The following is a 16,679-nucleotide window of genomic DNA, read 5'->3' as shown; positions in this document are numbered from 1 at the left end:
ATGATCCTGAAACTGACACTAATTTGAGATAAGACATATACAATGTGAATATACACTCCATTTAACCATTTTCTCTTTCTATTCACACCAGCTCTTCACCTACCACCAACATTCTTGCCATACCCACCAAACTATGTGATAACAGTTTACAGGAGGTATGGACCATTCTTCGATCAATATCTTGTGATCAGGCCGTCCAAAAGACCTGCCAGTTTTCATAATCTTTTCATCTTAGCATTTCTCTTGGTAGCCTTTGCTGAGGTTGGAATGTCATTTATTGTTAGGTGCAGAATTTATAAGTGAGCAGTTATTCAAGATGTCCTTTTTGTCTTTCATACTTGCCACCAAATTAAGTGACAAGAACAGATTTTTACATTGCAATATGACCTTTCTTTTTGGTTACTTTGTAAGCAGGTCTTGGGACATAACCTAATGCAATTGAGTAGATTACTGTAAGATTTATGTTGTCACAAATTTACATGACTTTGACTTCAACTTTGATCACTTCACTTAAATGGAAGAAAGAGAGTCATACAGCATGGCACTTCAGCTCAGCCTGCCCATCTGGCCAAAATGTTCCCTCTGCATTTGGCTCATATCCCTCAAAGCCTATCCTATCCACGTATCCATCAATATATATTTTTTTCTCTCAAATGTCGCAATAGTACTGCTTCAACGACCTCCTCTGGCAGCTCGTTCCAGACACTTAACACACTGTGTTTAAAAAAAAGTTATCCCTCAGGTTCCTGTAAAATCACTCCCCCCTCACCTTACCAATTCCTCTACATTGGGTAAAAGACAATCTATTCTTCAATGAGATCATCCTCATCCTTCTGCACTCGAAGGAATAAAGCCGTAGCCCGCTCAGCCTCTGCCTATACCTCATGCCCTTGCATTCTGGCAACATCCTTGTAAATCTTCTCTTTACCCTCTCCAGCTTGACAACATCTTCCCATCATACCTCAAGGAAGGGCTCAGATTATATATCTACCTCCTGTGGGTGCTGCGAGACCTGCTGACTTCCTCCAGCTTTTTACTACAATCACAGCATCTGTAAACTTTTGTGTTTCGCAATATTTTTTCCTGTTGCGTGGTGATGAAAACAGAACATAACACTGTACTCCAAATGGAACCTCTGCAACTGCATCATGACCTCCCGGCTTTTATACTCAGTACTTTGTCAATTTGTTGAAAGCCTTTTTAACCACTCTATCTACCTATGATGCCACTTTCAAAGTATCATGTATATGTACTCCTAGATCCCTTGGTTCTACAACACTCTTCAGATCCCTACCATTCACTGTGTAGGTCCTTTTCACATTCACTTCCCAAAATGCGGCACCTCACATTTCTCTATATTAAATTCCATCAACCATTCCTCTGCCCACCTGCCTCACTAATCAAGATCCTGCTGCAATACTTAGCAACAGTTTTTACTCTCTATAATACCAGCTAACCTAGTGTCATCCACGTGTCCACTCGAGGTTAAATAACTCTTACCTCACTCTGTAGATTATAGGAATTCTTGGCTCGTAGTATTTCTGGAGTGTCCCAAATATAACATCCCAAGCCCTTCAGCCAATTCAGGTCATCCTTGTACACATACTGTAATATGGAAAATAAATATTAGTAAAATATTAAGTCTCCCTGCCAGTTTATTTTTAATTGTACCACTTATCAATAATTATTACCAGCAAAGGACAAACATGCTCTGTTTTGACATTTTCAAAGATGGTGAATTAGTCAGAAAATTCCAAAACCATAGAGTCAGAGGCCATATCAATGATTAGTGGTGATTTGGGTGTTTTATTTTGTACATGGAGTGCATTGATTGCCAGCACTTTTCAATTGTCTCATTATTTATGGTACGACGTTGTGAAAAGCAATCTGGGCAAGATTTCCAAGTTGTCCCAGTCATCTGGTTTTCTGCCTTCATAGAGAAACTGGCCCTGCTCCAAAGTGCTGACCACATTCTGCTATTGTTCACTTTTCTTTACAACAGGTTAATTCATATTGCCTAACATTGCATTAAGTAAATTGGCAAGCGTGGTAAATCTTCTACCCTTCAGTGGAAGGAGGCCATTTTTTTGGTTTATAATCATCATTCAAATCATTTGTGAGGTCTACAATTATAACCCTCAACATTGGAGACATACAAAACCAGCCCTCAAATTCCACATTTTCAGTAAATTATACTTTCCTATGCTTAAGATTTGTTTAATTAACAATCAGATACGTACATCACTCAGGATCATTTGAGCATTCTTGGCTCGAATTACGTCATGTTCATCAGGCAGACAGGTCCAGTGATGAAGATAGGTGCGGTATTCAATGTCACTGAGAATCTGCTGGCATTTCTTTGCCACGATGTTGCTTATCATGTCATTGGGAATATGAACTGCAGCCTTGGTATCTTCATAATTCTGCCTATAGTCCAGCTAAGAAAGGAAACAAACAAGATTTTTCTGTGATCACTCAAATAACTACAAATGGATGGATCTAAAGAAGATTCTAAGTTTAAATGCAAGTTATGCAAACAAAATTATATTTATGGAAAACACTCTTTCTAATGATAATTACTTTGCCTATAATTTTAAGAAAAGGAAAACTATTTTAAAATAAACATATTTATATCAAAATAACATGATATTGCAAGATATTAATTCTAACTTAAAATGTAACTTTAAGCACATTACAATTAATCTTTCATATGCATGTTTGGTATTTAATCTGCATGTCCTATCTCGGGTGGCAAAGAGTGTACTTTATTGAACAACAAATACTAGAAAGGAATTCACAATATAATGATAGGCAAAATCCACCTGAATATTACTTACCATATTCCTCATTTTACCCATGGCCATTGCATGGATTATGGCAGGGAAATCCTTGATATCTCCACCTGCCAGGTAATGTCCCTTGAGTTTTTCAAACAGTTCCTTGTACTTCAGCTGGAGAATCAAATTCACAATTAGAATAGCTAATAAAGACTTTGAATGGACATTGGAAACAAATACAAAAAGGGAATACATTTCTACTTACATTACTGTTCACATTTTCAGCATTTTTGGCCACAACCAAAGGAATGTAATCTGGAGGCAAGGTGTAGCCTAAAGCTTTGCTGTTCTCCCATGCATTTTTATAACATTTCTGTAGGGCATAAACCATAGGTATTATGCACAATGTATTGGTTTAGACCAACTGAAAAATATTCAACATGCCTTTCTAAACATGGGTACCAAATGTGACAAATTGTTTTAAAGTTATAAAACAATAGCATGTTTTACCATAATGATATACAATGTGCAAAAGCTTACCTGACTGACATGCTTTGCCATTTCTCTTGAATGTTGCAGTTGAGGTGTGTCAGGGGCACCAATATACTTGCCTTTCTCGAGATTAAATGTTTCCTTGTATTTCAGCTAATGAAAATTGGATCAATTATCTTGTTAGAATTAAGTTATTAAAACAAGATACTAATTTTTTTTAAAAAGCAGAAGAACAAACATAAGAAACCTTCAGCAAAATAAATTAAATCAAATTGAATCAGTAATTTGGGTTGAAAGACTAAACAGCATCTGACTCCACTTTGCAACCATACCTACAAGACCCAACTGATGTTTGAAAATGTCTCCCAATTAATTTCAAAGAATGGCAGATAATCATGGCAACATATGAATCTGTGCAAACCATTCAGCCCTCCAGCATTCATGACTACACTAACTGAATCAAGGCTTGTCTGCTCTCAATTCCTCTCACACACCTTTGCTTTGTTATACCCTTAACCTTCCCCCCCCCCTTAAAAATCTGCATATCCCAAGCTTGAAAATCGAACCGTCGCACTATTGACAGAATCGTGGAAAAGTGCCCTTTGTAATGAAAATTTGTTTCTGCTTTTTCTGCCAAACGATTCATTATATTGGTTGAACTCGATCTGCTCAAGCACGATATTTAAGTGATCTACCCTACTAAACACAGTAACATTGAGCTTTCAAATTATTTATCATGAAGATGAAACACTGGTGGGCAGGGAAAGACAAACTGCTGCACTGAGTTTGTTTCGGATTATAGGGGGCATTGTTATCCCTGCTCCTTTCATCCTGGACTAATTTGCAAATGAAAATATTATTTGTTATAAACTGTTCAGAGGTACTTACATCACTCATATTATTTGTGTTAATCTTAGCTTGAACCACTTCTGGCAGATCAGTAATTGGAGTAAACTTGGAAAAGTTGGCGATGGCATTTTCCTTGTATGCTTTCTGAAAATAAGAAAAAGGCAGGCAAGGTGAAGTATATTATTTAAGTGAATTGTGAGAATCTCTTTCAGTAAAAGTGTATCCATACTTACATCGCTTAAAATCTCTTGTGCTCTTTTCACCTTTTCATGACCTACTGAATTCAGTGGAATCCACCCACAACCACGTACCCACTCAAGATCTGACTTGTACAAGTACTGCAAAAAGAAAGGATGATCCCTGAGCACAGTGGTGAGGTTATAACTCCCAAGCAAAGTGACTTGGGATAAATGCTGCTGCAAATCTTACATCGGATATAAACATAATGTATTTGAAATTTGTTTAAAGATGCAAGAGGAGTATGAAGGAAAGCTTTCCCTTAATGCAGAGCATAATTATGATTGAAAGGTTATTTGAAATAGAAACACAGGATGGCACGGTTGATGTAGCGGTTAGTAGAACAACTTTACAATTTCAGCAATTTGGATTCGAATCCTGTGCATGCCTGCATGGGTTTTCCCTGGGGGCTGCTGTTTCCTCCCACCCTTCAAAACGTACTAGGGTGTAAGTAAATTGGGCGGCACGGGCTTGTGGACCAAAATGGCCTGTTACTGTGGTGAATGTCTATTTTTTTTTAATTAAAAGAAACAAGTCTTTGGAACACTGAGTACAACATCCTTGAGCACCATTTACTGTATATTAAATCAAAATGAATCCCATTTTATTTCTCTACATTCACATCAATATACCCCAGATTCTACCATTTACAATGATCAGTTTACCTAAATATCCACACACTTTTAGGACATGTTAGGAAACTGAAGAACTTGGGGAAATCTATGTGGTTGGAGAGAGATGGAAGCATATCCCTTGCTCGAGTAAGTTAAGCAACAGTCTTCAGCCACCCTTTCACAATAGGCCAGTGTTATTCTCTCATGTCCTCTTAATCCCTAAGATTCTATCAGTTATCTACAGAATGGAGCAATTTAGTTACTAAACTATGCATCATTGGGATGTGGGAAGAAATTGGAACACCCTGCTGTCTATGGGAAGATGTGCAAACACCACATGGATGGCAGCAGGTGTCAGTATTGAGCAGAGTCACTCGAGCTGTTAGGCAGCAGCTCTGCTCTCCAGGCCACTGTGACACCAAATAATGAATCAGGGCTTTCAAGAGAGAATCAAGGGAAGATAGTTCTCAGGACTACAGGGGAAGAGGGAAGGAATAAGACAAACAAAGTTGTTTGATAGACATGATCAGACAAAACAGATGCCTTGTATTCTCTAATAATTTTATGGTAACATCTCAGTTTGAGTTCTCTTTTCAGCCAATGCTCAAGTTGGTTATTAAACAAATTGACAGCGGAAAAAAAAGATAAAACAGGAAGCCAGTTTGCGCCATCTTTTGCAGTGAGCCCAATGAAGTAGCAGCTGAGAATCCATGATTAACAGTGCAGTGATGCTCAGGGTATATGGACCGGAAAGAAACGCTGTTGCCCAATGTGAATCAATGACTGGAGTAGAGGGTGGGCCCAGGGTGTAAAACAAACAAGATATTATTAATACTCACATCACTCTGCAAATCATAGGCCTTCCGTGCCTGTATCACATCATTCTGATCTGGGAGACAGGTCCATTCATGCAGATAATGCCTGTAGTCAATGTCACTGACTAGTGTCTGGCATTTTTTGGCCATCAGGATGTCCAACATGTCAACTGGCAGGCTGACCTTGGACTTGGTTTTCTCAAATTCCTTCTTGTACTCTAGATCACTCCGCATCTTTCCTACATGCATACACCAAGCCATTTTAGGATCTTCACTGACATTATGGCATCCAATAAGGTGGCCAAGCTGTTTGACATAATCAGCTTTATATTTCAGCTGAGGGAAAATAATGACAAGTGTCCAGTTAGTTTAGGTAAAAAAAAGATTTATCAGAATGGAAGAAGCCAGTCTACCTTTGTGATAGCATGAATACACCAGTGACCCAATATTCTTTTATGATCTGCATAACCTCAGGAAGCCAGCCAACATCATCAAGGAAAATTGGGTAGCTGGTCATGAGCTCTTTGTGCTGCAACCTTCAGACAGAATGTACAGAACCCTGAAGTCTGGCACATCCAAGTTTAAGAACATTTTTTTCTTTCCCTACAACTATCAGGCTCATGAACTTCCCCATTCTATTCTAACCAGAACTATCAAAATATCAAGTCTTGATAAAGAGTCCATTGACATAACATTGACTGACCATTTCTACCCATGGGCGCTGTCTGACTGAGATCCTTCAGCAATTCTTTGTTTGCATAAGATTCCAGCATCTGAAGTTTTGTGCTTTTTCCACCAAAAGATCTGTCTGCACTGTTGAAACATTACATTTTTTTTGCACTAACTATAACTAAGAATCATCATCTAATACTTAATATTTATTGTCATTTTTGTCTAATGGCACATTGTAGTAATTTAATTTATACCATTGTTGATGTATCTTATGTTCTTGTATGGATGCAGCAAGTAAGAATTTTGGTGCATTTGTACACTATATATATATATATATATATATATATGTGACAATGAACTCTCATAAATGCTAAAGCAAGCTTTGATAGTTTACTGGCAATATTTACTAATTAAATAATCCTATTTATTCTCTCATCAACCCCCTCTGGTTTCTGTCACTCACTCACACACTAAAGGAAAATTACTGAGGTCAATTCACCCACCAACCTCCACATCTTTGGGATTATTCATGAATGGATTATTGCAGCAGGAACAATCTACAACAAATTCCACTGAACACCCAATTATGGGAACAAGTTTGTGAAATTGGCCCAGAATCTTTGTACAATTGTGAAGTAGGTTAGTAATTCCTTTTTAATATTTTATAGAGTTTTCACTGAATGATCAGTGTGTAGTCAACTTGATCATATGATATGGCCAATACACACCTCACTTTGGATGCCTTGTGAAGATTTGGCATGAAGGATTGACACTGCGTCAGCTGGCATCTTGTAACCAATGGCTTTCATCTTCTCCCATCCATCCTTGTACAATTTCTAACAAAAGGAACAGAACGTAAGTATTGTGTAGAAGATGTTATTACTAATGTGCTATAATGATAGAATAATCGGGTAAGAATCCTCCTTGGAGGATTGGACATTGGAACTGGTTCTGACCGTTGAAGGATCCATTTTCACAGGTGTACCCCAAGAGAAAATCCAAACCTTGGGCCTATTGACGTATGATATTTTGAAGTAAATTCATTAATCAAGACAGACTCCTCATGACTTTCTTACTTGCATGGGGGCCCAGAACATCCTCCGGTTTAACAGACATTGAATAAATTTAAAATGTTATTATCAATTGCATGATTTTGAATAAATGATTATTGTATATTGAAATTATTTTGAAGTAAACTCATACACGACATTAATTATTCTTCCCATTTTGGGTGAAACATATGGCCTTTCGTCTTTTTATCATTACCTGCATTTGATGTGCGTGATTTTATTAGGAATGTAAGGGATACTTGGTCAGTGCATGACTTGAGAACTAATAATGCAATGGATTAGCTCCACAATAAATTTCCAGGTCCTGTTACCAGTAAGTGATTTTAACTTGTTTTGATTCTGATGAAGTTTTGATAGAGGAGTTGCAGAGAGAATGCTCCCCTCATGGGGAAGAGCAGGACTAAAGGCCATCAGTATAAGATAGGTAGAAAAAAAAATTCAATAGGTAATTCAGATGAAACATCTGTAACCAAATGAAAATATGGAACTCATCACCACAAGGAGCTATTGAGGCAAATTATATATATGCCTTTAAGGGGAGGCCTTAAAGATAGATTTAGGGCAGGAAGAAGGTGTAGAGTATAAATATCAGCAAGGACTGGATGAGATGAATACTTATATACAGCATATCCTGTTACATGGTTAATTTGAAACGAGGAATACAAATCTGAAGAGTTATCAAAATTACAGCAAATGAGCAATTCTTAATTACCACAGTCCCTTTTCTCATGGTGTCTCTGAAAGTGGAATTAAAAAAAGGAAAAATAAATACATTTCAATCCAGCCAAAAAGTTACTGCTGCTAAATGTAAAGCTGTTGGTCAAATGGGACATTTCCAATTTTTACTGATTACCAACAGATATTTTGACACCTCTGCAGGTTTGGACATTGGAACTGGTTCTGACCGTTGAAGGATCCATTTTCACAGGTGTACCCCAAGAGAAAATCCAAACCTTGGGCCTATTGACGTATGATATTTTGAAGTAAATTCATTAATCAAGACAGACTCCTCATGACTTTCTTACTTGCATGGGGGCCCAGAACATAAAACTCACTGACATTGTAGAGTGACTGGCAGTAAATACTCACAACAATGGGCATGTAAAGCAGATTAAAAAATATACATTGATATATTTGGAGGGAAGCTGGTCAGCTAATCAGGGAGAATTCTATTTCCCACTACTTTTTCTCTAACCTACTTTCTCCAATTTCCACCAACAACACAACACTGCACACAACTGATAGTTGACAATTAACTGACCAGTACACACATTTTTGGGTTATGGAGAAAGTCTGAGTACCCTACAGACACCCATACAATCACAGGGGTGATCATGCAAAATCCATGCCCGCAGTACTAAGTGGACAGGATTTCTGGGAAGACCCGTGATGAAGATAAACTCCAGAGTACGTTCGCCTGTTTCTGGGATGAAAATGCAATGTAATAGGATTGGTTGTTTTCAAAAGTTTCTGATGATAAAAATCACAATTGCTTGGCAAATATTACAGGGGGTTGTGAGTAAAAGGGGAAAAGTTTAGGGGAAACATGAGAGGGAATTTCTTCATGCGGAGGGTGGTGGGGGTGTGGAATGAACTTCCGGCTGAGGTGGTAGAAGCGAGATCGATGTTAATGTTCAAGGAAAAGTTGGATAGGTACATGGACAGGAAAAGTGGAAGGGTTATGGACTGAATGCAGTTCAGTGGGACTAGGTGGGAGAAAATGTTTAGCATGGACTATGAGGGCCGAACTGGCCTGTTTCTGTGCTGTAAATGGTTATATGGTTATATATGTAACTTCTGCATTATTACTACTGAGCTTCCAATTTTCCACTCGTTTCTATACAGTATTATAATTTTGAAGAGTTTCTACATAATAGTTAATAACTAGTTGCAATAGTGATATGGTTGGCTTTAAACCTTCTAGAAAGCAGAAATATTCAAATACATGGGGATCCAAATTATAGCTTAGAAATGTTTATCTGATACTTGCATTATTTAGGTTTCTTGCAGCATTTTGCGCTGAGACCATAGTGGGTGTTTCAACCAGGGTGTAGTTGGTCTTTGCAGTATTCCATGCTTCACGATATTTTATCTAAGCAGTGAAAGAGATGTATGACAAACAATAATGAAATGAAAGTACGAAGAGGAAAAATAATGAGCATGGAAAATAAACCACCTTCTGTTGTAAAAACACACAATGCTCATCAAACAGTGTCCTTTATATAGCAAAGTTAAAAAATACATAAATGACGTTTCAGGCTTACTTGTTTTATTTCTCTTTCTGTTGGTAGGTTGTGCATGTGCAAATGCCCAGAGAGGTTTATTTGATAAAACAATTGTGAAGATGGTCTATTTGCAGACAAATCAATATTGCTTCCCTTGTCATAATAAAACATCCTTGGTAATTTTAGCCATTTAGCCTTTCTCTGTAATTGAATGCCCCAAATGGCAAATGTTCTCATCATCTTCCATTAAGTGACGTGACATAGAAGTGCTGTGACCATCTTGGGAACATACAGTGGTGCCCCTTTAATTAATGTCCATTTGTTGATCTGCTACAAGGTTTGCTACTTTTTATGGTGACTAGTAGTCAAAGGTCTTCACTGCACCTTATCACATCAATTTACTCATCACAGAAATGAGGATCGCAAAGATTGACTTATGCTGGCAAACATCAGCTGCACTGATGTGAAAGAGAACATAGAAATGCTTGGATCAACCCTGATGGATGATCTTTGACCCAGTGGGATCTAACCTGGAGAAAATTACTTTTTGGTGCAACCTGGGCATTGAACATGTAAAAATAATTCCAGTTCCTTAAATATCATTTCCAAGATGATAGAACTTGTACTAACATCGTCAAGGATGGCTGCACTTTGTTTTGCTGTCACGTAATCAACTCTGTCGGTCACAGGGGTAAATGGAAGACTGTCCAATTTAGTTCGATAATTTTTCTGTTAGAGGCAAGACAATAGAGGTAAGTACATGAAAGTACAGATAAACATACTCCTCTGTTGATATAAAACAATTGCAAGTATGACATACTCAATCAGCTCCATACTTAGACTAGCTATTTTCTAAAAAAGATAAAATTTAAGGACGTAGCCTTGTTGAAAGGATCTTCCTCGTGAAGCTTGTTCAATTATCTGCAGGGATACTTAATCGCCTGATATATTTTCAAGTGATTTTAAATTTTAACGCATCCTGTGCATCATTCATTGTTCTGATGCTACAGATGTCTGAATGTGGTCTGTTGTGCCTTTGCTACCCAACCTCTTTTCTTCCCTGGAAACACTTCACCATTTCTTCAAATAGTTATATTGAGAAAGATTTGTCATGTGATCATTTGCAGCAGAATATCTTGGGTCGCACTGAGTTTCGATTTAACTGTTCCACACATGTCTTATCCCATCACAATTCATTCAACCCTATTCTTTACTAATGACTTTACTGTATGCATAGCCTCTTTAATTCAGCTGTATTAGATGATTCAATTACTTCTGATGGCAGCCACTTCACTTCTAACCACTCCTGGGGTAAAAAAAAGTGTTATTGTGAACTTAATAGTAATCACTTTTATGTTTATCTCTTTCAGTTTTCAACACTAACTCTTTCAGAGAACAACAGACCTAACAGCATTGGGTAAGTTACTGGAGCAGATTCTGAGAGACAGGACTTGTATTTGGCAAGGGCAATGAAAAGTAGCATTGTCTTGGAAATGGTGTCTCATGAATTTTTTATGAGTTTTTTTGAGGATACCAAGTAAATTGATGAGGGGAGGGCAGTAGTTGTTGACTACGTGGACTTCAGCAAGACCTTGGACAAGGTCTTGTACAGCCAGGCTGGTGATCTGTGACATCGCATGGGATCTGTGTAATCTGGTCAATTGTCTACAGAATTAGCTTGATGGTAGGAGAGGGTGGTAGTGGAGGGGTGTTACTCAGTAGAAGGGCGTTGAATCGTGGTGTGCTGAAGGGATCGGTGCTGGGTCCACTCTTGTTAGTTATCTATATTAAGGGCTGGGATGTTAATGTAGTCTACATGGTTCATAGGTTTGCAGATGACACTAAGATTGGTGTTATAAATGAACAGTGAAGAAGAGTATCTAAGATTTCAAGAGGATCTAGATGAACTGGAAAAATGGACCAGACGGACATCAAGTTGGACAACCGCAAGCGGTTGATAGGGAAAATTAGGGCAAGACTTACAAGGTGAAAGGTTCGGCCCTAAGGAGTGTTGTGGAACAAAGAGATTTGGGGTTACAGGTATATAGTTCCATGGAAGTAACAACAGAGGTGAACAGGGTGGTGAAGAAAGCAATGTCTTCATTGTCCAATGCATTTAGTACAGGAGTGGAGATGTCATATTGCAGCTGTATAAGACTGAAGTGAGACTGCTCAGAATATTGTGTGTTTTTTTGGTTACCCACTTATAGGAAAGATGCTATTCACTTGGAAAGGGTGCTGAAAAGATTCATGAGGATACTGGTGGAACTAGCAGGCTTCAATGTTAGGAAGAGGATGTTTAGGTGAGAACTTTACTCCTCAAAGCATATGAGGCTAAAGCTGAAACTTAGAAGTTTATAAAATCACAAGAGGGAGAGTTAAAGTAAATAATCATAGTCTTTATCCCATGATTGGCCAATCTAAAACTAGAGCATAGATTTAAGGTGAAAGGGAAAAGAGATAAAGGGGTCTAAGGAGCATCGTTATCACACAGAAGGTGAGGGGTACATGGAATGAGCTGCAAGAGAAGTGGTACAAATGGGAACAGGGTCGGCATCATAGGGAGCATTCATGGGCCAAGCCCCCCCCCCCCCCATGAGTTCATGTGCCCATCCACACCCCAATCCGATGCTGCTGCCGCCACCTCATCTTGGTCCAATGCTACCGCCTCCACCCCCATCCCCTCCCCTGGTCTGACACTGTTGCCGCCTCCACCCACCCCCCCCCCCAACCCCGGTGAATGGAGCTAGTTAGGTTAGCATGGACAAGTTGTGCAAAAGCCTTGTTTCATGCTGTAGAACTCTAATCCATGTGGGTGTATTTCCCTCATTTTTATAATAATTTAATTTTAAAATAAGACCTCTTCAACTTTCAAATGCTAACTTTAAGAGTTCAACCTTTTTAAATCTTTCTAGATACTTAAGAGCTCTTAATTTTGGAATTGTCCTTGCAAAGATTCTTGCATCTCTTCAAAGGTTTCTTTATCCCATTAATAATATGCAGATCCGGACTGTGAATCCTACTCCAGCTATGATCTTCTCTAACATGGGATTATTTTAATGATACGAGAAATCTGCTAATGCTTTGATACCTTTAGATTTTTGTTCAGTGCATGCTTAACTGTATCCTGTAGATGTACCATTAAATAAATGGAGAACAAATCGATGCAAATTCCATTTGAATCTTGGGCATGTGACTTTGACTTAGCACTTCACTAAATGAAAGATGCTTACATGACATTTTTGAAAATCATCTTCTGCTAGTGTTCAAATGCAAAAGGACCTCACATACTCACTTCACTTAAAATATCCTGGGCATGCTTTACTTTCTTAACATCAATGGAATCCGTAGGTATCCATCCAATGCCACGCATCCACTCCATATCGGATTTGTAATTAATCTACATCAAATGAAAGGTAAATTGTTCATATATATTTCATTGCTAAGAATTGTGTTTATTATTAGCTATTATAAAAATCTTTGCCTTAACTTCTCCATTCACTGTTTTCCCATTTCCCAAACAACAGATATAGTTTTCTGACTTGTGTTATCATCTAGATTAAAGTTGGAGTATAGTAATAATTGAGTAGTTTATAATCCAGTCCATGTTGAGTGATCTCAATGAACACATCCCCTGTTCACAGAGTACTAATCACACAAAGACTTCAAATTCTGAAATGATCTCATTGACTTAGAGTATTTGATTAGATTACTGGATTAGGATGTGAGAATGCTGGGTGAATTATCTCGGGATAGGATTTCAAATACTGGCGGTGGGGAAATTTAAATTTAGTGAATTAAATAAATTGAAATAAACTAAAGATAAGGTGGCCATAAAATATTTAATTAAAAGATTCCCAATATCCGACCAAAGTCCTTCAGGAAAGGACATCTGATGCCTTTGCACCGTCTGGTCTTTAACTTCATATCCATATCAACATAATTGATCATTAATTTCCCTCCCAAATTAAAAATAAGCTATTCAATTGGATCAAACTATCAGAGTGATTCAAATTATTTTAAAAAGGCCAGCAGCAAGGAAGCTTATTTTCTCAGATATTGGCAATAAATTTTTTAATTTTGAAGTTTAGACATACAGCACAGTAACAGGCCCTTTTGGCCCATTCAATTACACCCTAAGATCCCAGTAAGTTTTAAAGGGTGGGAGGAAACCAGAGCACCCAAAGGAAACCCACACAGACATGGGGAGATTACAGACAGTGCCAGATTTGATCCCTGGTTGCTGGCTCTGTAACAGCATTGCGCTAACCACTATGTGCCACTCTAAATAAACGTTGACCCTTCAAGAAACACCCATGATCTTTCCTCTCAGGTGATGATAAAAGGTGCCACACAATTCTGGAAAAGAGCCAACACTGATCCATCACTCAGCAAGACTGAAAGCAGATTACTTAGTGATTCTCATTATGCTGCCTATGGAAGCTTTATGGGGACAAATTGACAGCCACATTCAAGATATTGTCTCAGTAGTATTTTAATGAGATAAGGCCCCTGAAGATATCCTAAAAGTGTGATGTTTCCATTATTGTAATAAAGAAATGTGATTTCTTTTGTATTAATTCTATTTTATTAACAACTCAATCACATGGAGCATCAATTTTGCATCCAACCCGAACATTTGTCTGTGACTCCCTCTAGTGGTCAGGAGGATCACTAACTCCCAATCACCACATCCCTTTTTTCTGAAGATGTTCTACATAGCAAAATTACACAGCAATATAGTACTCATTTCAATTGAAACACAAACATAAATACAAATATTAGCAGCTCAACTTTTCAAGTGTGCAGTTCTTTTTCTTTGAGAGATTCAGCCTGTCAGATGCTTTGATAACGTTTGTGGATCTTCTCAACACAGGTGCATGAGTCAGTTCTGCTGCTCCACTACTGTCTAGCACTGGTGGTGTTACCTCTGTTGCTGTGCAGGCTGAGTCTTCTGCATTTGTAGGTTCTTGCAGTGTCTCTTGCATTTTCAGCAGCCTTTTTCAATTCCTCCTCAGTATTTGACCATCCTCTGTTCAGACAGTGTAGGGTCTTGGATTTACTTCCTCCAGAACTGTGGCCTTCTTGTCCCAGATATTAGAATCTCCGAACCTCACTGTGTCATGCTGTGCCAGTGGCCCTGAGCTTCTTGCTGACTTGTCATAATTTACTTTTTGTCTCCTTTGCAGATGCTTTTGTTTCTGTTTGACATCTCTGTTCTTGTTTGGGTCTGCAGAGTAGGGAAGTGTGGTGCGTTGTCCCATCAGGAGCTCAGCGGGTGACATGCCATGTTCCAGTGGTGAAGCTCAGTAACTCAGCAGAGTTTGATAAGGCTTTGAGCCACTGTCCTGTGTTTCTTGAGCAGCTGTTTAATTACGTGAACTCCTTTCTCTGCTTTATCGAGGTGTGCAGAGGACTGGAAGTCGCTTGTTGCAAATCATACTTTTCTGTAAAGTTCTGAAATTCTCTAACACTGTAGCATGGTCCAATGTCATTGTAGACAATTTGAGGAATTCCATGTCTTGCAAAGATAGAATTTTTAAATTTGATCAATCTCCAGATAGTTCAATAGTCAATAACCAGCAGGTAATTCTTTCCATTCAGGTGGAACAGATCAGTCCCAACTTTCTTACATAGGTCCTCTGGTAAGTCCGTTATGATCATGGGTTCCTTTGGGGGCTTTGCGTGATGTTTCAAACAGGTCTCACAGTTTGAGACCATTCAGTCAAGGTCAGCATTTATCTCTAGCCAATGAACAGCCCTCCACTTGCATATTTCCATTCCAAGGTCCCCTCATACAACTTTTTCACCATCCATTGTCACAGTGATTGAGAAATGACAACACTGCTCTGTTTGAGTACAAGCCCACTGACAGCACTCAGCTCTGCTCAGATGTTCTAGTACTGTTGACGTTCATCTCTAGGCCATCCTTCATTCATGATGACTTTCTGTAGAACTGTGTTCTTTTCTGTTTCAGCTGCAATCCGCTTGCATTTCATGTCAGATAAAGAAAGAGATTCAGCGATCAGGTTCACATGGAGATTCACAACTGTCTCTGTGGAACTCTCATTGTGTGCTTTACTCTGCGTAGTTACCCTGGACAATGAATCAGGTAACACAATAAGCTTCCCTGGTGTGTCCACCAATTCAAAGTCATAACGCTGTAGATTCATCATTAGTCTTTGGATTCACAGCAATATCTCACTGAGATTTTTCTTGATTATGGCCATTAAGTGTTTGTGGTCTATTTCTGCCATGAATGCTGGTAGACCATTCACATAGCTGTGGAATAGACCAGATCTAAGCATTCTTTCTCAATCTGTGCATATTGACATTCAGATATGGTCATCATCTTTGATGGATATGTGACTGGCCTCCAATCTTATCCAAAAGCCTGAAGTAATACAGCACCTATTTCATATTTTGAGGCATACATAGATATTTCATCTTTCTGGATGGTTAAAAGAATGTCAAAAGTATTGGATTTGTCATTAGAATGGTCTTCAGTCATCCCCATTCTTCCGTGTGGTGGGCTGACAACTTGAATTCACATTTGTCATGAAACATCTGCTTCAGGTACATTGGTAAATTCATACCAAACCAATCTTCCAAATCAATGAAATTGATCATTCCAAGCACTCTCAATATGTCCTTTTTTGTCAGTGGGTTTGGGCATCTCTAGAACTGCTTTCACCTTGCTCTTTTCTAGCTCCACACCTGCCTCTGGCAGTTACATCCTAGAAGGGTGATTTCTTTCACTCCAAACTGACATTTTGCTCTGTTTAGCTTTCATTCATACTTCTGGATGCATTGAGGCACTTTAATGAAGCTTTTTGTTGTGTTGCTCCTATGTGGATTCCCATAGGATCATGTCATCCTTGTAGACATGTACCCCATTTATGTCTTCAATGATGTACCCCATTGTCCT

At 38.5% G+C, this 16,679-nt stretch overlaps 1 protein-coding gene across 19 annotated transcripts in view; it reads right to left on the bottom strand.

The window, feature by feature from the left end:
* Positions 1-16,679, bottom strand: part of neb (nebulin) — a 324,022-nt gene that overhangs the window by 124,795 nt on the left and 182,548 nt on the right. For all 19 annotated transcript variants that reach the window (XM_069934922.1, XM_069934926.1, XM_069934925.1 and 16 more), the window contains 12 exons: positions 13,047-13,151; positions 10,382-10,480; positions 9,517-9,618; positions 7,185-7,292; positions 5,809-6,120; positions 4,352-4,456; positions 4,158-4,262; positions 3,318-3,422; positions 3,043-3,150; positions 2,838-2,951; positions 2,241-2,438; positions 1,501-1,605 (listed from right to left, as the gene is read on the bottom strand). In XM_069934922.1, coding sequence (XP_069791023.1) covers positions 1,501-1,605; positions 2,241-2,438; positions 2,838-2,951; positions 3,043-3,150; positions 3,318-3,422; positions 4,158-4,262; positions 4,352-4,456; positions 5,809-6,120; positions 7,185-7,292; positions 9,517-9,618; positions 10,382-10,480; positions 13,047-13,151 — 1,566 coding nt within the window. The remainder of the gene's footprint in view (positions 1-1,500; positions 1,606-2,240; positions 2,439-2,837; positions 2,952-3,042; positions 3,151-3,317; positions 3,423-4,157; positions 4,263-4,351; positions 4,457-5,808; positions 6,121-7,184; positions 7,293-9,516; positions 9,619-10,381; positions 10,481-13,046; positions 13,152-16,679) is intronic.

Source organism: Narcine bancroftii, chromosome 4, assembly GCF_036971445.1.
Source record: "Narcine bancroftii isolate sNarBan1 chromosome 4, sNarBan1.hap1, whole genome shotgun sequence".
In the NCBI taxonomy this organism is placed as follows: domain Eukaryota; kingdom Metazoa; phylum Chordata; class Chondrichthyes; order Torpediniformes; family Narcinidae; genus Narcine; species Narcine bancroftii.
The sequence above is the reverse complement of the archived record's forward strand: the minus strand, read 5'-3'. Positions and strand labels throughout refer to the sequence as shown.